This window comes from Lepisosteus oculatus, chromosome 24 (assembly GCF_040954835.1).
Source record: "Lepisosteus oculatus isolate fLepOcu1 chromosome 24, fLepOcu1.hap2, whole genome shotgun sequence".
Taxonomy (NCBI): Eukaryota; Metazoa; Chordata; class Actinopteri; order Semionotiformes; family Lepisosteidae; genus Lepisosteus; species Lepisosteus oculatus.
In genome coordinates, this window is record NC_090719.1 from 7244458 (window position 1) to 7265017 (window position 20560).

General features: G+C 36.1%; 1 protein-coding gene across 7 annotated transcripts in view; it reads left to right on the forward strand.

Moving 5' to 3' along the window:
* The window catches only part of vav2 (vav 2 guanine nucleotide exchange factor), a 197471-nt gene that overhangs the window by 141148 nt on the left and 35763 nt on the right, over positions 1-20560 (forward strand). For 4 of the 7 annotated variants that reach the window (XM_015366986.2, XM_015366982.2, XM_015366988.2 and 1 more), the window contains exons 4-7: positions 6168-6236; positions 16376-16481; positions 17003-17017; positions 18741-18839. In XM_015366986.2, coding sequence (XP_015222472.1) covers positions 6168-6236; positions 16376-16481; positions 17003-17017; positions 18741-18839 — 289 coding nt within the window. The remainder of the gene's footprint in view (positions 1-6167; positions 6237-16375; positions 16482-17002; positions 17018-18740; positions 18840-20560) is intronic. The other 3 variants (XM_015366983.2, XM_015366985.2, XM_015366989.2) reach the window with 1 other exon arrangement.

Here is a 20560-nt window from a genome sequence, read left to right on the forward strand (position 1 = left end):
GTCTGGGCAGAATGCAGACATGGTAGGAAAACTCAGTGTTCTCATAACAATTACAAGAATATAACCTATTACTATAGACTCGAGAGAGTTTATATAGTAAATACTTAAGGGATCTGAATAGATGTGCTACATAGAAAGAATGAATTTACCATAATTCTTGGATGGAGCTTAACATGGCAAGGTAATATTAATAATTTCATTAAACATCAAAGCCATTACTTTAGCCTGATGATAATACTTTAGCATACAACTGCCAGAGCAATCCCAAGACCAGATAATGAGGATTTCCTGCAGTAACAAAAATGTTCCGAGGTGTAGAAAAGGGAGCAGAGGGAAATATGACTTTGACAGGAGGTATTGATTTCAATAGGAGGTTGTTTTATGCTTTGGGATACCAAGTGCCTGTAGGCATGAACAGTACAGCACCTCTAACGAGTACATTATTTACTGCTGTATGCAGACACTCCCTTTATGGATTGAAATGGACCATGGTTCGATAGACGTTTCAGTCTGCGCTTCTGCGGTATTGATTATCGTTGTGGTGTGCAGGCATCTTTTGGAATTGAAAAGCACTTTAACTTAATTAGCAGGGGGAGGAGATGTGATTGGCAGTGGGGGTAGGGTGGGCTTCAGAGACTTGTTCTAGGTAGACAAACTGAAGAACAAGAAAAGAAGGACTTGTCTTGCCCACCTTTATAATCTTTCCTCTCTGTCTGCTTTCCTGGAATAAATTGAGTTTAAATCTAATAATTTATTGCCTATTTTTTTGCCCCTTTGTCAGTGAATGTAGCAAGTGCAGCACTGCAATAGTGAGGTATAAGTACTGAACATCTAGAGAAACATACCCTCTAATTTTCATGCTTTTAATGAAGTATTAAATGTTCTAGGTTTTGTTTTTTATTTAGTGAACATTCGTGATAAGCTTGATTCCATGCAAGCTCAACCAGAGTGAGGTTATGTCTAAATCAAGGTCACATTTTCACTTTGTTCCCATTGTCAGGTCATTCAGTGTAGCTCAAAATAATTGGTTATTTTTCTAGAAAAGTACAGTATAAGAGGGCTAGGTAGCAAAATGCTTTTTTTCTGTAGTTGGAATGGAATGCCACTGTTGCACAAGCACAACCACACATTTTTGTACATGTCAGTAATGGCAGGATTTAACCTGTTGAATATCAGGCTTGGTGAATATTAGGAAAGAGATGCATATAAAAGAACCAGTATGTCCCATTAACAGGAGAGCAGCACTTATATTGAAGCAAAACATCAGGTGGACTCACCAGCAGTAGGCCAAGTCCTCTTTAGCAATTAATTAGTGCATAATGGGTGACATGCATTCCATGTATTGTGCTAGTAGTTTTTTTCCCTTCATTCATCACATTGTATTGCTCATTACAGGAGGAAATTCCATTTCAAAAGAACTGTTTTTTATCTACACCTCCTTATCTGTTATACCTGTACGAGTGCGCCTTTATTAAGTTGTTGGCAACAATCGTGATAAAACTAATTAACTAAAAAAAACACTGCCATTCTTTTGCTTCATATTAATGTCTGTGTTTATCCTTACTGGCTTCAAGGCATTACAGGGAAAGCAAGACACATGCTGGTTAGCGTTATACTTCAGTAATTCTACTAACGGCAGGAAACAAAAATGAAGCAATATGTCTTCATACCTCTACATTCATGTTCAATTGCTCGAAGGCACAAACTACTGAAACTGCCTGAAATAAGGAAACATAATGAAATATATCTAATCATCATTGCAGAAAATGCAGAAATGAAACCTGATTCATTTCCAAGGTTATTATTGTGCCTTAAATTCAGTGAATAGAGCATTAGGATTCCCCACCGAGTATTGGCCGTCTTTGTGCAACAAGGGTGTGTGTATTTTACAATGTTCTGAAATATGCAGCTCATACAGTACCTCTACCATTCAACTAGCAAGACCACCATTTCTAAGTTAAGGTGTTAACAAGGTAAATGGCATGTTGGATTGAAACCATGAGTCATCATTTCTACCAGTGTTCAGCAGGATTGAGTTTTGGATTCCTCTGTTAAAGAAAAGTTATGGGATGCTCCTTGGCTGTGCATTGCTTTCTGCTGATAGGTTTGAATTGGTGAATTCCTAATGTTTTCACTTTGCGCTCTTGTTCTGTTTTCAGAAGTTGATTATACAGTAAGGTCTGGTGAAAGTGTTAAATTCTTTGAAAGTATAAATATGGGACATTTGTGCATATATTAGTGTTTCACAGTTGATCTGTATGTTGTATAAAAGACCAGAGTTGGCCACTTCTCCACTATTGCTCTGATAATCTAAACTTTGATTGACTGGTTTGCAGAATGAAAAGATGAGCATAAGGGTCTCACAAAAATCCTGAAGAATCTCTTTGACAAATATGACCCTAATGTCTTATCACAAAACAACACCAGGAGCACACGATTCTCTGTCAGATCTGCTCACACTCTGCCTGTGACGGCTCTTCAGAAAATACCATTTTCATTAGCTTTGCATTCCCTAAAGAAAGGGACACCTGGCACAGACTGTTCTTGCCTTCAGTGTGATTGTCCTTCAGGGTATCTGACTTACCTCTTACATTGATGGGGTAGCATGTTTTACTACCACTGTTATGAGCTCGAGGCCTAATCAAATTAGTATTGCTGTAGCAGAGATGCTTGCATCTTTGTCTGAATCTAAACTAAACAGAGCTAGACTGAAATGCAACTGAAGTATAATCCTCTCATGATATAGGGCAGTCCTGCATATTTTATATTTAGCCTTAAATGGTCTTTGAGGAAACATCTGCAAAACAAAGTAAAGTGTGCATACACACCTAACAGCATAAAATTAAATACCTTTAATAAATTACCATGACCCTGTGTTAAATACAGCAGTCAAAAAATGGATGGACAGGCGTGCTTGTTCAGATCCCCACATTATTTTATATGATTCAGTTGTTTTTGAAATAGTTGTGTCCTTGAGAGCAATTTTAAATGATTTCTTCATGGGTTCTAAAACAACTTATATAATTAAGGAGCTGTTCAGAAAAATATGTATTCTCAATTCAAACCAACCAGAGCATGTAAGTCAAAGGATTGTTAGTATTGAAATAAAGAATTTACACTTTCTTCATTTGACCGTGGAACAGAATTCTCCTACAGAGGCTACTACCTGTTGATACACTGTTAGCTACAGTGGAACACCACACAAGCTCTTGGTACGTTTTTCTCAGTAGCTACTGTTTGTGGTACTGCATACCAGGAGCATGGTATAAAAAAAGATAGTGCTTTTGAATAGGTTTTTTTTCCCAGAAGCTAATGCAGAGATAAAGAACTACTTTCCTCTATTCATTTTTCTTTGCCAGTAAACCAAATTTAGCAGACTAGTGGAGCAAGTCAGGTTTTCAAAATGAAGGCTGCGCTTTTTATTTGATTTCATTTCAGATTTGTCTTATCTTCAGAAATGTCCATTAACATCTGCTTATAATAGCTTCATGAAGCAAAATGAAAATAAACTTTCATCTGTCTGCATCGTCTTTCTTGCTGTTAAGGTGGGCCTGACCTGCAATATTATGGTCTTATAAGATTTTATATTTATAATGTCAAATATGCTAGACGTTATTTTATAGTTTGCAATACTGTTAAGAGAAGACCAAGGCCGATTTAATGTCTTATTCGGTAGGCACTATGCCTAGGGTTGCACTGGGTAGTCATCTGGAAAAGACCATTTAAAAAGGCTGAAATGATAACATACACTACTATATTGTACGTTAAATTGCAAGCCTGTGCATATCACAAACTTTTGTTCAAATTTTGTCTGCTTTTTTGTAATTCCCAGAAATTTTGACAAGCCCCGGTTACTTTGAACAATGCCAGAAACACTGTGTGGAAGTCTTGATATGATTTGACATCAGTTTAAGATAATTTGCTTAGCCTGTGCCTTTAAGGTTTCCAAAATCTGTCTGTCATCTGACATCAGTATCAGGGAGCATTTCTCCATCCACAAAGAACAATTTGTATTTATTTCATAGTCATCCAATGAAGTCAATAATATAGTATGACATTAATTTATCAACAAAAGAGAGCTTTATTTGTCTAACATCCAATTACTATTAAAAAAACCAACGTTTTTTCATATGGTGCAGTTTGATATTAAATTTCTAAGATGAACGTACATGATATACTTTTAATGCTAACATTAAACTAACAATAACAGCCATAGGCATGTAAAAGTATTAATGTTATTGTCTTATATTAACTAATTAACAATTATGTAAGAAAAAAAGAAAAACCTCTCAGTTTCCTTTGCAGATTTCAAGAGTGTTAGCCACTGAGGGCCTTTCAAAACAAATTGAAACATCCTTGAAAAGCTACTGTACATCCATATCTGTTTATTATGTGTAGCAGACACACCTATTAAATTCTGGAATTGGGAAGGGGGATTATTTAAGAAGAATATCACAAATTTATTAGGGTGAAATTTACTTATCCTATCCTCACAATTGTGAAGCCAAATTTGTTTTTCATTTTATGGGGCTTAAAAGACAGAAATGAGAACTGCAGTATGTATGAAATTGATTTTCAGCTTGTTTCTCTAGATGTCTTGGATATTTGTTACTCATTTTGGCCCAAAAGCAAAAACAAAAGCAGCTGACGCTCATGTCTTTGTTGTGACTCTATTACTGTGCTGGTTTGCAGGACAGTTAGGGTCACGGCTGACAAAGTGGATTTAAGCAGAGCCACTGACTGAGCAGAATGAGAAGTTGACTTTGGTTTATAGAGCAAAGGATATGTAAGTGTAGGTGCTGTAGCCTACTCATGAGTGGGGTCTCTAAGGGAAAACAGGGCTACCATAAGACGAAAAAATAAGAATTCTTCATTTACAGTGCAGGGAGAAGCAAACTAGAAAGTAATCAAAACCTAAGCTCCTCTTTGAGCTGCTATCTACCCTTCTTCTTGAAGTGTCCCTCTCTGTACAACAAGGGCAGCTAAGCTGCTTACCAGCTGTGTGTCTCTGTGACACTTCCCACAAAAACACTCCTCAAAAACTCCTCACTCTGAGACACTTCAATAAAGCCACATATCGTATGTCCATAGGCTTGTCACTCAGTCACTTCTGTGCTCACTTCTCCCCTTGGTGAAGCCTATAATAACAGACATTCTGCTCGTCCCCCAGCTAGCAGAGATCGATAACCAATCTTTCAACCTCCTCTTCCTGCTTTTAAAAGTCACCCAACCAGTTGTTTCCCTTCAACTGGCCATGTGACTGAGGATGACAGGTCATTCCCCACAATTTATGAATTGCCATCATATCTTCATTTACATGTACAGTGCCGTTCAAACTCAACTTCCTTTTTGACATTTGTTACTTATTTTTCATTCTTCAGTGAACATTTTATATGGAAAGAAACTTGATTATTACTGTATAATCAAGTTTCTTTCCATATATGCATTTCAAAATGATATGTGGTTTCTGCTAAGAAGTAATCAGGATTATTTAATTTGTCTGTTGTTCATTGGTTTTAAAGAAATTACTGAAAAGCTTTCACTTCTTTGTAGCTTTCAGCTTCCCTTTACAAATCAATACAGTTTACACTTTTGGTAACAGCTTTTTTGTTTTTTTTTTTCTTGAAAATTGTATTCCAGATGATTAACAAGTGAACTGCTACTTTTAGAGAGGCAAAAGATGGTTGCCATTAAATTCACAGTGCTGTCTCTTTGCAGAGTTTATAGATTTTTTTTCTCTTTACAGAATCTACATTAATGCAACAATTTAGGACCATGTCACCCTCAACTAAAACTCCAAACCAAATCTCTCAAAGTTATCAGCTTTTCAGCCCCACTACTCATACCACTCAATTAGCAGGACAGGGAAAAATGCAGATGTTTCAATGAAAACACAGAAATACAACAAAGAGTCCCATTTAAAAATAACATTTTGTTGAAATATTCTTAATGACAACATTTATAAGTTTATGTGATTGTTGATTCCTTATTTTAACATTGATTGTGATCTTTAATTTGTACTATTTATCAATGGTGCTTTTGTTCTAGTTTCCAAAACATCTAATTTTGCCAATTTGAGATTGAAAAGTGTTTTTTAAATGATCCATTGTAATGGTACAGTTAAGTTCTACGATTTCTAACTGTTTTGGTCTTGATACTTGTTCCAGGCCTTTTCCTTCAGAAGACACTGCGCTTAATGAAGATGATGTCTACAGGAGCTTGGAGGAGCTGGCAGAGTGAGTGTCAGTTACTGTTCTTCAGTGCAAGCTGAAACTAATGATTTTGTGTCATTTGGTATTCTGCTAGATCTTACATTACAGATCAGTGGTTGAACAAGATATAAATAAACCAAGAAGATGCATGTTCTGATTATTCGCTGTAATTCTGGGTTCGTTTTTTTTTCCTCCCATGGAGGTTTAATCAATTTTATGGTTTCCATGGCTACACATCTTTAGATCATTGTCGTACAGCATTAGATCAGTGGCAGTCTAGCTAATGATAAAAGAGATATCAAGTGAAAGACAGAGGGGAAAGATGTGACAGCTGGTACTCGTCTGTTGATTAATGTAAAATAATTATAGAGCGTATGGAGAAAGGTGTCATTTATCACCTTTAGAGGAAGTAGTCGGACAGGATGAGATGCTCCGTTCCAGGGCTGTTTTGTGAATACATTATTTTGGAAGACGTGATTAAAGATATTTCAAAGGCTTTAAAGATTGCATGACACCTCTGTATTTCTTGCAGAGAAATATGGAGGCATAGTAATTTTTGTAGGGAAGTAAGGCTGAAGTAATCATTATTATGCTGCTATAAGAGCAAAAGAAAAGTTACCCATGAAGGAAGGCTGACTCAACAGGTAATCAGGTATAGTACTCAGGTATAGTCCCTGAAACTAACAATTGTAAGCATTGTCATTTATCTTAACAATGTTCAAGTCATTAGACTGGCTGACCGATTTTTATTCATATTCTGAAAACAATTCAACCTATGATGCTTGTTTACTTATAGTTTAGGAGGTGAGTGAATCTAAAATTTCACAAGACATTTCTCGGAGGATCCCAGTGTTCTGGCCTCTGAATTTGCTGGGAAAAATGTTCCAGACATCTACAACTCTTCCTCCTAATTTAATTTCCCTTTCGTTTCCAATACAGACCTAGTGTCCTTGTTTCACTACCAAGCAGGAAATAGACCCTGAGAACTCTAGTATATACATATGATAGAAGTTTATGAGCAAGAGAAGTATTGAAGTAAAGATTCCACTGTTTGTGCCACAATTCAACATAGCTGTGACCTGAATTTTAGAGTTCTGCTGCATGTAATCTAGCAAGAAACGGGTTTAATGCATATGTGTTTTCACAATTTGAAGATCGGAAATCATGATCCCAAGTGGCTTAATCGGTAAAAGCACTTGCCTATAGCACAGGGCCAGAGCACAGGCAGAGAAGTGCCATGTCGCTAACTAACAGATGGGGATTCCCTAGACAGCAGCCCAAGTTAGCTGAGTCCCTCTAGGTTAGGGTGGCCATCGGCTGACCAGGATCAACTTCGCAAGACTGGAACTCGGGCACTTGCAGGCTTGCAGGGAAGTGAATGACAGACATGCTGCTCTCCAGTTGGCATTAACTCTCCTGTAAGGCACTGTGGAACTTGCAGTGTCAAAACATGAAAGGCTCTGACAGGAGGGCATGTCAATATTTCTTAACTGCAGGTCCTTGCTGTTCTCATGTCGTACAAGAGCCATAATCTTAGTCGAACCAAGTCTTAAAGGAAACATCAGCAATTCCACCTTTGGTGGGGACTCAATTTTAAAAGAGCCTTCTGATCATCAAAAGAATCGCCTCTGCACTTAGTTCCTATTTAATACCAGTTAAATATTACCAAAATTGTTATAAAAATCATTCTCATTCCAGAGTTTATTAGTGCTTACTGAATACGCAAGTGGACTCTAATAAACATGACTTAAGGTTGATTCTGTGGCTGTCAAAATGTGTTTTCAGTTGCTGTGGTTTCTTTGGAGTGGCAAATCCCCTAAGACACTGTCACTGCTTTGTGTTGTTTACCATGTAATGTATCCAGTATGTGCTTGGAAAATTATTTTTTAGTTGATGTAACTATATATAGTTTAGAATATTTACAGCCTCAGTCTGAAAATGTCTCTACGTCAAGTGGCAAAACATGAAATGCTGTAATCAAGAGTGTCTTTACCCTTGCCAGGAGTTAATATTTTAAATCAATCTGAGTTTTAGGGTGAATCCAGTGGAAAAGCATTGGGATATTTTTCAAAACTGCAAAGACCAGCATCTGCAGTAACGACCTTAGCGTATAATCAGTAGTGTCCTGCAGTTTAGCTTACATCAAGTGTTTTGTTTTATGCTTGACTTAGTGTATGATTACCAATGATTTGACAGTGTCTTAGGTTATGCAGCAACATTTTGCTCAGCAGGATTCAAGCAAACAGCTGAAAAGGCTGGAAAGCAGTTTGTGTTATTGAAGGCAACTTTATTTGTAGTCTTCTCACAACACCTAGAAAAAGTTGTGTTGATTGAATTCAGCAGACATGAGTCAGGAAATAGTTCACATCTTTGGGTAATTTATTCTTTCTGCTGTAACTCTTTCAATCAGAAATAATTTGAAATTGGCCTCATCCCATCATTTTTATTGCCCTCGTTAAAGCAATCGGAGTTGGAAAGCATGATTTCATTTGAATGCATTTTGAAGCGCTGTTTCTTTGAGATAAATGATCAAATCTGCTGGCAACTATAAAATCTTTTTTTTTTTACTTCAGGTGAAATAAGGAGAATGCACATTAGTCCTCTTGTATCTAGATAAAGACAAAAAGCCTCTGCTTGCCCTCTTTAATGTATTTATATGTTTTATTTATATATGTTTGATTTATAATTCATAAGAATGTAATATGTGAAAGCACTCATCATTGTTTTTTTACATCATTCCTGGAATACCAGGAACTGAATGAAAGTAGAAGCCTATTGGATATTTTTCTCTTGGTGCATTCCCAAGAGAGACACACTGAATAGTGAATCCTTGCTGACACTCACATTAAAAACCTATTAAAATATAAAGGGAAGAAAAATAAAAAAAATGATAATTATGGAGAGCGCAATACATAGAACTGGAACTTAAAAGAGATTATGCCTTGTGTACTTATATAACCTCTATAGTCGTTAGATTGTTTTACTGTCTTTTTAACTTATTATTTTTCAGCCAGGTGCTGGAAAGTGTTGGTGAAGTCAAGCGTGTTACTGTTATGCATTAAATATTAGGCCAACATGAAAATATAAAAGCAGTATTACGCAGCCCAGGGTGATTGTTCCTTGTGGGAACGCATTTGTTTTTTCCAAAACCCATCAGAAGCAAGCATTTCTGCGAAGCAATAATCGAGGATTTACAGATACACACACAAAAGCCAAACAATTCCATTCTAACTTCTCTTGTGCTTTTTTGTGTCTTGTTACCTTATGCAAACTATCAGGCAAAAATTCATTTGTAGATGGAATACTTTTGTGTTGTACTGAAAAGATTATACATTTAATGAGGTGCATACATCTTTTGTACTAGACACGTGTGGACGTTATAGGCAGGACTTGACACACAGCAGGTAATTAATGAGTTCATCCTTACAGACTAAAACCTGCTTTTCTCATGTAGAATTAATGGGTTTTCCTTAGTTTTACCTCAGAACAGTATCAAGTAAAGAAAATTCAGCATAGCCCTTTTCTGGCTTTGTTTATTGTTTTTTAAGATCTGAGATAACAAGCAATTTCCATTTAATTTTTGCTCCTCAAAAACAACACAAATTGACAGCTAAATTGCTGTTACTAAATGTACCACTTACACTATGGAAAACTGGCAATTCTGCTAAAACATTTGAAGATGGAGCCTGTTTGCAGCTCATATATTTGAGGAACTGCTTCAGTAAACTGGAAAGGTATAAGCTTGGGGATGTTATCTTTTTTTTACTCATCTTTAAACCCCCCCCCACACACACAGACAGACATTTATTATTTTCCAGTAGCTTATAATGTTCTCTCTTTCTCTGTAATCTTCATGTTCTAAAACTATCCCATTAATATCCAATTTTTTCCTGGAACAAAATTATTAATTGTAAAGTTTCCTCAGGCAGTCTGTTATTTGTTGTTATACTGTATTGTACTCTGTTCCTCATTGAGCTAAAAGAAAAATTAAAGCTTAAAAAATCCAATTTCACCATCCACACACATTGATGGAAGTATAGTACTGTCTGCTGAAGTGCTTGGAGTTGAGTTATTATTGTGCTTGAAGAACTCTGTTGCCAATCAAAAAGGTGTTGGGAACTTGAGTTGTCAGTTAGTGACACATGGTCAATTTTTAATGTCAGCCTGGGTTGGTATGAAAAAAAAGCTTAAAAATTGCTTGTGTGTCTCCTACCTAAAATGTCTTTCAGCCATGAAATTGGTACGCATTGAATTTCTCTGGGTAATTTAACTTCTGACCTGTAAAATTAAAAATATTGAATTGATGTTTTCCTGAAAAAATTCTGCATGTCTCAGCTCTCTTAGGTTTTGAATATTATGTGAACTTTTTGGTTTGTGAGGTTTATTGAAGGATGCCTTTGTCTCATGTGATTTTCAGTTAGGTCTTAAAAAAGGGAATAAAGACTTTAAAAAATTGTTTAAATGTACAAGTTATTGCTATTGTTTTTCACAAGGCCCTTTGATCGTAGGTGTCAGGGAGAGAAAGGTTAAATGCCTTATTTTGATATACGCAGTTGCCTGAAGTTTTTTGGGGGAAATCAGTAATTCTGCACAGAAGAGCAGGAAGTTAAAGCTTTCCGTAACTCCAAAAGGAGTCTTTGTTATGGCACAGCCTCAAAATCAATAGTAGCTGGACTATTTAAAAGAGACAAGCCTTTTTAAAAATGAGCTTACTGATAGGTGTAAAGTACTCAAGAGCTCAGTTGAAGATCCTGAGACTACAAAAAGCTGAGCCCTGTATTAGAAATGAATTCCACTGTGCCTTCTTGCACATGGTTATCCCTCAGGACTTCTCTGCAAGGGCTTGACCACTCAGCATTTTCTCTCCTTTGGTCTGGTTGAAAGTATAGAGATTAGTGGAAACATTGATTTTACAACCTTATTCTGCTATCAGGTCTTCTCTCCAGTACTGTACATGCAACAGTAGTGCTTTTCTGTAAGAAATGAATATCTGAAAACCTGGATAGTGCTGATTTTTTTTTTTGCTTTGGCCTTCCAACACAGCTGTATGGGGATTGGTGCTACATGGCTCAGAAGTCAGAGGCACCCATGAGTGGGCGTGATCAAATCCCAGTGGGAACAAATCTGCATTCACTAGCTTTTCTTTGATTTTTTTTTCTGCAGCATGTACTTAAGGCAACATTCCACTTTCAAAGGGGAGGTGCATCTTTAAGACAATATTTCTGTCTGTCAATGTATGATTGTCCCACTTATACAATCCTATTTCTTGTGTGACAGTAGGTCTTACCATGGCTTGCACTTTAATTGACAGAGAGGTTTACAGGGCTGGTGTTTTGTTGTCCCCTTCCACAATCTAGAGCACTCACAAGCACATAGTCTGATCTGGTGCGACAAGGTCAATTTGTCATATTGACTTTAGAATGGATACAATCATGGATCAGGAATGTAGAATTTGTTAAACAATCAAGCACACATTCGCAAGCCGGTGCCTCTGTCTGGGTCTCTCTGTTTCAGATGAGTTTTGTGTATACAATTGGATAATTCTCCACAAAAACAAAACAAACTACAGCTGTGAGGAGGAGAGGTAACCTTAGCAGGAAGTCCTCAGTTGTGCCTTTCTGTCATATGAACGAACGTCTCTTGACTACAAAGTTTTAAATTAGATAACATAAGCATACAATTGTCTCAGCTCCATCCAGCATACAGTAGGTGCCCTTAGTATGACAAGTAGGCAGCACTTCCATGCAGTCTTCCTCAGTTTCTCACAGACCTTGGGGAATAAGAGGTACTTTTGGGGAAAACACAGCTATTTCTCCACCTGTGAAATAAACAAAGAAACTTTTAGAGGAGTATTCCTCTGAGAGATCCTCAGTAATGGCATGGATGCTTGTGTAAAATAAGTAAAACAGTGCCAGGTTCTTAATCTGTTTATTTTGCATATTATGCAAAATATTTTGTGTTAACAACGAAATTTAAGTGTGCCATTTAAACCTTAATTTCTTACCGGTTTCCAAGTGAAGAAAAATAATGAGGAGTCTCTTAAAAGTAGATGCACATCCCTGTGAGTATATTTCATTCATTCTGGAAAGGCCCTTTACCACAGTTGGATAAATTTCCTTAACCAAAACATTTATTTGAAAACCATCTTTGCTTTCATGAAAGAAGCTTTTGTCCCCTCAGGGAGGTGTCCTGCAGTTAGTGCAGAATTTCTTATACAGAAACCTGCTTTTCTTTTTAAAAAACTATTAATGGAACACTTGCAAGGTACCTTGCAGGGGTAATCACAAAATTTTGATTAAACTGCAAAGATTTTTAATGTAATAAAACAAAGATTATTGTAAGTATTGACAGGGAATTCTTTATGATATAAAACAATGTACATATTAATTTACAGTTACTGTACATGGCATTGCTACATGACAAGAAATCATGCTAATTTCCTTTTACTGTGAAGAAATAAGCCTTTTAAGCCATTACACATACAGAACTTTTGCATTGTCTCCCTCTGTAACTTTAAAAGGACGAGGTTTACTTAAGGACTTTGAGCAAACATGAAAATGAAATGCATGTGTGTTTTTAGAAACATGAAGTGTTCAGATTTTGGATATTGAATCAATGGTTTTGGCAACATTTCTCATTCATGACTAACTGGGATACTCGAAAGTCAGCTCGTGTGGACTCACTAGCAGTGGAGGGATGTCCACTATTGTGATGTATCGTGCCTCTAATCGAACCTCTATGAAGCACATCCCTGAGTGGGGCACAGGTGTGGCACAGAACATTTAGCTAATTGTTGTGTTCAGCTTGCCAGTCAATGATTTGAAGGTCTGGGTACAATGGAGAGAACTGTCACTAAAGTTTCTTTACAGGTGTACAGCATGTATTGTTTCCAATAGTGATCATACACTATAGGGCCAGTGACTTTCACAGCAGACTTCCTGTCACTCAACCCCGATGATGACAAATGCTAATTGGTATAATCAATGTAAGTCATTTCTTCTTAATAAAATCTCAACACACCTCCTACTAAAAGATTTTCCTTATAGTACCTGTAATAGTGAGGGGTTTGCGTGGACTGCCTGAGCACCGGCAGAGCAATTCTTTTCCTTAGCCAGGGAGTGAGCTGGGTGCCGGTGTGTAGTCGTCTCTTAAGGCAAGTCTTCTCCACTATATACAAGGAAGAAACTCTCCACTAATGGGAAAAATAATTGTTCAGTAGCCGTTTCGCTAGAACGCTGGCTCAGAGCTTGAACACCGTCCACTATCTTATGGGGATCTTAAATAGCAGACCTGATGAGTCTCAGGTGCTGTAGCTGCGCATTCCCATGTGCTGCAGAGTAGGGACTGCTGTGGAAGGTGTGCTCCATTGTCACATACCTCAATGAAATTGTTTTGGTGCTTAGTGTTTACTTAGATCCCAGGCTTAATTAACGTCTACGGAAAATGGGAAAGCTGACAGAATTGGACACAGAGCAGAGAGATGTCTTACTTTTTTAATTTACAATTATATGGCCAGAAGGAGACCCTAAAGTTTCTTTCACACCCTCTGCTCATGACTTGGGTTGCCAGTTTCTGTCCATGTTTACATTTCTGTTGCAGCTGACAGCCTTAAAAAACTTTGACTTGCTCTTGTTGAATGGGACTTCACCCATGATTAGAATAAAAAATGTATACTTCATAACTATTTAACCAAAAATTGTCAAAAAAGACAAAAAATGTTTCTGGTCAGCTTGGATCACTGCGCAAGTGATGTTTATTCAATGGTGCTTAACCAGCTTGAAAACAACCCATCCCATCACTGTGACAATTTTGGACTACATTCATAAATTCAATTCATATTCCCTAAAATACTCCAGCATGCCTCATAAGGAAGAAACAACAGCAATAATTATTTCAGTTTGGTCTGAAGGCAAAGAAAAAACATTTTTTGTTTCTTTCTTACTCAAGTGATGGCTTTGAAGTAAGAAAAATTCCATTGATACTGTTGCAGGTCAAAGGGAGCAATGCAGAGGAAATTTCATTGGTATATTTAATTGAATTACCACAGTAGCCAGTTGGTCCATGGTTAACTTTATTTCTGGCTTCCCCAGAGAAACAGTTTGAAAATGCTAGTCTTAAATTTTAGTATCCTTTACCCTGTTACACTCTGACAGGTCTGAGAAATGCTGAAACACATTTTTTCATCACCACAAATGCCTTTAAAATTAAATTTTACAAAGCTTAAAAACATTTGTAAATGCTAGACAGCCTTTATGTGGTCAGCTGTTTGCTTGTAACTTTTTGACCAAATCACAGGTTGTTTACATAAGGCTCCTATGAATCATAAGAGTCAAAGTACAGGCATCAAGTATAACTGTGGGAAAACAAAATAGGAAAAAGTATAGATTGTCTATAAGGAGAAACCTAATTAGTACTTACATTAGAGGTGATTAAACAAATATTTTGTAAACAAAAACCTTGGATATCATCACAGACTCTGACTCAGTTGCCCCAATTGCAAACAAGTGATCTCAGATGAAAAAAGTAATGTTTTATTGTTATTGCCAAAGAATCCTTTTAGTTTGTTGTTAATATAAAAGGTACAGAGAATAAGCTGTTCTTGAAGGACAAATATGAGCACTTTACATTAGGTAATGAATTATCATGTACCATTTTAACTGGAGGATGTCCATTAAAACCTAGTTTCTTCTGCTAATGGTTGCTGAATTAACACTATTTTTCGGTTGATTAAAGAGCAAGCTGTTTCTTTAGTGGTTGGTGCCAAAGGTTCTACATGAGGTATTTGAGAGGCCTATTGTAGCTGGGGGTGACAATCTGTTTAATCCTGGAGAAAAAAAGGTAACTCATGTCACTCGTCAACTTTGGATGAAATCGATGGAAAGAAAGTGTCAAGTTGTCTCTTTCCATCAATACCATATAACTGGTAAAGGAATCTGAAGTTGCTCAAGGCTATTGATTGAGCATTAAAACCATTGGAGAGCAGCACTGTGATTGTCATGCTCATTTAAAAATGGCAAAGAATTCTTAAATCTGTGAGCCTTGAGAGAAAGGCAGGAGAACGTCATACTAGCCTGTCAAAATTGTTGAAAGTCTTTGTTGATCACAGTTTTGCATGATCTCATCCAGTCTTCCTGTTTTCAAAGCTCTGTTGTAGATGTTGAGGCCTTGGGCGCAATGTCAGCTTTGGTATCCTGGTAACAAGGAACTTGGCAGTTTTTTTTCATGCAAGGAATTTGAAAGACTCTCTTTCTCTGTGACCAAACCAACATCATTGTTGTATGTATTTAAGAATATGATACAGTAGAAAGAACATTTTTCATGACAGGACAACTTTCAGATATCCAAGCAGCCTTGAAACACTTTCAGTAGTTTAAAACTGGCATCCTTATAGGAACAGAGCAGACCTGGATTTAGGGCATGTTGCCTCTTTCTGCAGAAGTGAGAAGCAATGAATATTTTTCTTTCATATTGTGGCAGACGCCCCACTATAACAAATTAAGACTTTGTAAAACATCACAACTGCACATTTTGATATTAAAAACCTCTGCAAAAGACATACCCGTGTTAAAAGAACTAAAAATGTCAAATTAGAAATCTATTGAACTCATCAAAAAGGAAAGTACTGAAGAGAACCAGCGGCTGTTAGTATCACTGTGACCTTAAATGGGAAACACATAATTAGCTGGGCATACAAAATTCCCAGAGTTATTAAACGCCTTTCAGTTGGACTTTTTATTTTAAGTGCTTATGAAAACCAAATCATTAAATTTATCTCTTCTCTGACTCCTTCAGTCGGGACCCCTTTCTTTAATCCATAAGGTATCCATGGAAACAGTAGAGAATTAGATTTTCACATTTTAAGGCTAGATTGTAAAGGAAATTTAGAAGTGTAGCCATGGATAGAGGTACAGTATAATAATTAAGGTTCTGTATATTGGCTTTTAGGGAGCTCATCTCTTAAAATTATAGTCTTTGTCCTCACAGATGGCTGACCCTCAAGACAAACCAGTATTGTGAAAATTCCCATTCCCCCTCAACCTCCAAACCCAGGAAGTGCTCCTTCCTCATCGCCCAGGGACTTTTTGTCTCTCTGGAGGAGCTGCAATGCTGTTGTTTTTCAGTGGCCATGTCTACAACCATTCCTAACATGATTTCTTTTACAGTGAGCACGATGTTGGGGAAGATGACATCTATGACTGTGTCCCATGTGATGATGATGGGGACGATATCTATGAGGATATTATTAAAGTGGAAGTTCGGCAGCCCATGGTGAGAATAACCGTTAACATGAACACATTCTAGATAACGTGCATTTTATATTACATATGGATATTTTGTACTTTTTTCTGTTCTTTGTACTACATGGTTGCCTTAACAAAAAAGCAAATAAATCCATGTGAATTAGATAAAGATTTGTTTTTATTAACAAGGGAGTTTAGTTACATTTGTAGATTTAGCTATGAAAGTGCTGGGATTCTTTGTGTATGAGACCTATAAATATGATTTGCCCTTATTCCACCTCACCCTTATTCTTGCAATCACAAGTTTGTCATCATTTATCCTGTAATACCTCTGTGAAAAGATTAATCTCAAGGTAGCTACTTAACATGTTTCTTTTTAAATTACTTAATATATATAATTTACAGGCTGAATACTAATATAATGTTGGAACCCATGATAATTATTTGCCTTAAAATTTCCTGAATAGAAATATGTGAAATAATTTATAGTGTATAATGCCTGTTGGAGTGTCTTTATTCACCTGTTACTTTGGTTTCTTTATGCTGCAGATCAGATATATGCAGGTGAGTAAAGCTGAATGTTCAGGCTTTGTCAGTATAATTATAAAAGGAGTGGATGCAGGATTTGACTCAAGATACCCAACAACAGACTTGTTTGGCAGGACCTGGAAAGTTGTTCATAAAAATGGCTTATGCTAGATCAAAAAATTATTGTGCCATATTGTTGAAGGTTAATTTTGCTGGAATGGACACGAGCATGACAGTTTGCTAGCACTAGTGTTATTATGAATGGTATTGTTGGATTTTTGATGGATACAGATGACCCTGAAAGGCAAAATATTTTAAATGGTTCTTTACAAAAAACAAAAGACAGATCATGTAAGGCTTCAGTTTTACATTTCATCACTAACAGACCTAACTTTATTCACACAGAAAGGAATTTCTACCAATTTTATATTTATTTTTCTTCCAAATCTTTCCAAACAGGTCAGATTAATTCATAAGGCAAATCCTTTTTATAAGCCCTCTGTGTGACGAGAAGATGATCCAGCTGATGCATATGCTCCATTCAGTATATTTATCCATTTGAAAAATGGTTTATATTAACAAAAACAAAATCACGCAATGAACTCACTTTCATCTCCTTGGTATCAGAATAAATCCTATAAATACAGCTGAATGTGCTGGTCATTGCATCTGAGGTGTGATTTGTTTGGAGATAGGCATATAGACTAAGGCTTTTTTCCTGCAAAACACTGTAAATGTCACAACACATCTAAGTCTACTTCTGATTTCTCCACCTGAATTTGCTGCAATGGATAATTACATCTCATTCACTTGTTAGCATGAGTATGTACTTTCTCCTTAGGCATTGCTAGACATTGCATAGGCATTTAAAATTTAACGAATGCTTGTGGTCACATCACTCATTTACTGCTGTTGTGTATATCAAGATAGTGTCAGGTTAAGAGGACGCCACTACATTGTTCTAGAATTTGGATTTCAGTGTTTTTGCCCTGTTTTTCCTCCCTTGCTGCATTAGGTCTCTAATTTAAAAATTAGATTAAGGAAATTGGATTTATTTATGTCATCTATTCTGGAGTTTTTTATCTCAAAAATGAGAATTTTCATTTTCAACATTTTCTCATCAGATTTAGTGCAATTAACACCAAAAAGAACACTAAAAATAAGTTCAACCTGGAATCCTGGAGTTTATGATTTTAGATTGAATTGGTTTAGATTAAAAGCTTTTGTATACAAGAAAGCAAAATATTGTGTGCATTCCTTCATCTGCAACAATTCAAATATTTTGATATTCTCTTAACAAATATATCGACTTTAAATTTTAAAGCAGTGTTTCAGTGTGTTCTAAAGAGTAATGGGTGGTTCTGTAAGTAACAATGGACAAGGACAATCTACACCTGCTTAGTAAGGTTAATTTCCATTAATTGACTAAGGAACGACAGAGTTTTAATACCCAAACACTACAGGTTTATCTCAAGTCATATTTTGCCTGGGCTGATTTCATGCTCAATTTCTGTGGGGAATGTTTTGAGTGTGTGCTGATAAAATAGTCGATTAGCATGCTGTGTGTGTGGAGACTTAAAAGAACTATTGATTAATAATGCAGCAAACTGTTATGAAAACCACCTTCATATAGTCAAGATTACAAAACAACATTTAAAATTATGAATGAAATTTCCTTAATTATTGCGTTTACTTAGTCATGTAAAATAGATCAGATGGCTGTTTGCATAACTTATATGTTTTTTTATCTTTTGGGCAGAAAATGGGGATGACAGAAGATGACAAAAGAAACTGCTGCTTGTTGGAGATTCAAGAAACGGAGACAAAATATTACAGAACTCTAGAAGACATTGAAAAGGTGGGTTTGGGTTCCTACAGTAGACACATGCAGTCACTGTTGTTAAAGAGAGATAAACTCAGTTTTCCTGCTGCTGGTTTGTCATTAGGCTGCAGTTTTAGATATTGGCAGGTTGACTGAAAAAAAAGAAAGAGCAGCAAGATCAATAGTAATGTTACTCGTATGATTCTGTTAAATAGCTTGAATCCCTGGGGCTACGTGTGACATGCACATACTGTAACCTCTGCCAAACAAACATTAAAATAATGGTGTAAAACCTATTGGACTACTCACTTTTAAAAGGAATTTAGCTGCTTAGGTTTAAAATCTCATTTAATACTGACAGCCACCTTCAGTACTGTTGTGAAATACAGTATTATTCACATTTTAATATGATAATGAGAGGTTTTTAATTATTTTATCTGGTTTACCATGCAAATGTGCCAGTTATTTTATGAGCATTGAGTTCTATTGGTCTTACAATAGTAACAGAATGATTCTCTGAATCTGTAAAAAAGCAGTTCACATGTCAGCTAATAAATGTAACTATTTTCATTTAAACGTGAAAACTATTAAGTAGTATATATATACTGTATAACAAATCTTAGAATTCTGCAGTTTTTGTCCATAGAATGTGTTAAGAAATTGTCCATTGAAAACTTCTCTGTTGCATGAAATGAAAGTGTGCATTTCAGAGAAGTCTAAGATAAATTATATTCTTCTAAGTTATCTCTGAAACACAGAATCATCCCTGGAATTGAGAAAGCATACTCTTTGGGAAGATTAATTGCATGCCTCACTCTGTGGTACAAATATCCTGTCGGTTTGTGTCAGTTGTTTCATGATTTGTTTTGAGATGAGCAAGCTTGAACAGAACAATCTTTTTCCTGAGCACTAAATATGGACTTGGATAATTTTACTGCAGATAATCTCGATTCCCTTTCAAAGGTAGATAGACTATACAGCAACAAAAGGATCCACTTACAAAGGAATTTGTAACCTCTTGTGGCTCAGCATTGTTTTCTTGTGTGTGTCTCGATAATAAAAGTGGCACAATTGGTAACAATTATAATAAAGTAAGATGTCACACTTTAGATTAGTGGATGGTTGCACATGCAAATATATGAATGGTTATGGAAAAAAATCGAATACTATATTAATCGACATTACTGGACATTAGTTTGATTAATGACAATGTTAAAGATATGAATTGCATCTAATAATGAAACCCTTATAATGATGAATAATGATGAAAACCCTGCTATAAACGAACACGTGTGAACACCTAAAGTAAACTGAACAGTATATGATAATGGTAACTTGCTTATAGGTTACTTGTAGATGAAAGATTTAGAACTAGAGTGATTTTCTAAAGGATTCTCTTTACCTATTGCTACTTCCATTTGTGTAAAAATGTGTTTTTAATATTGTTACTTTTTAAATGATTTTAAATGTTTGAGAGTGTTAATGGCAATAAATATTCATTTATTTATTAAGGATGAAACTGAGTTGCTCCATAAAGTTAGGGTCATAATATTGAGATCAGATGTTAGAATGTAATTTTTCACACCTCACTGAATTAAATAAAACAGATCAGCTTATGTCTAAGGCTCCACCACGGGAAACAAGTCTCTTTCTTACCGTTTTTAACATGCCTAGTTATATTACAAGAGCCTGACAAGGAGCAAGCTATCCTCAGTGTGAATAGCTGCTAAGACCCATAGCAACATTCATGAGTTGTC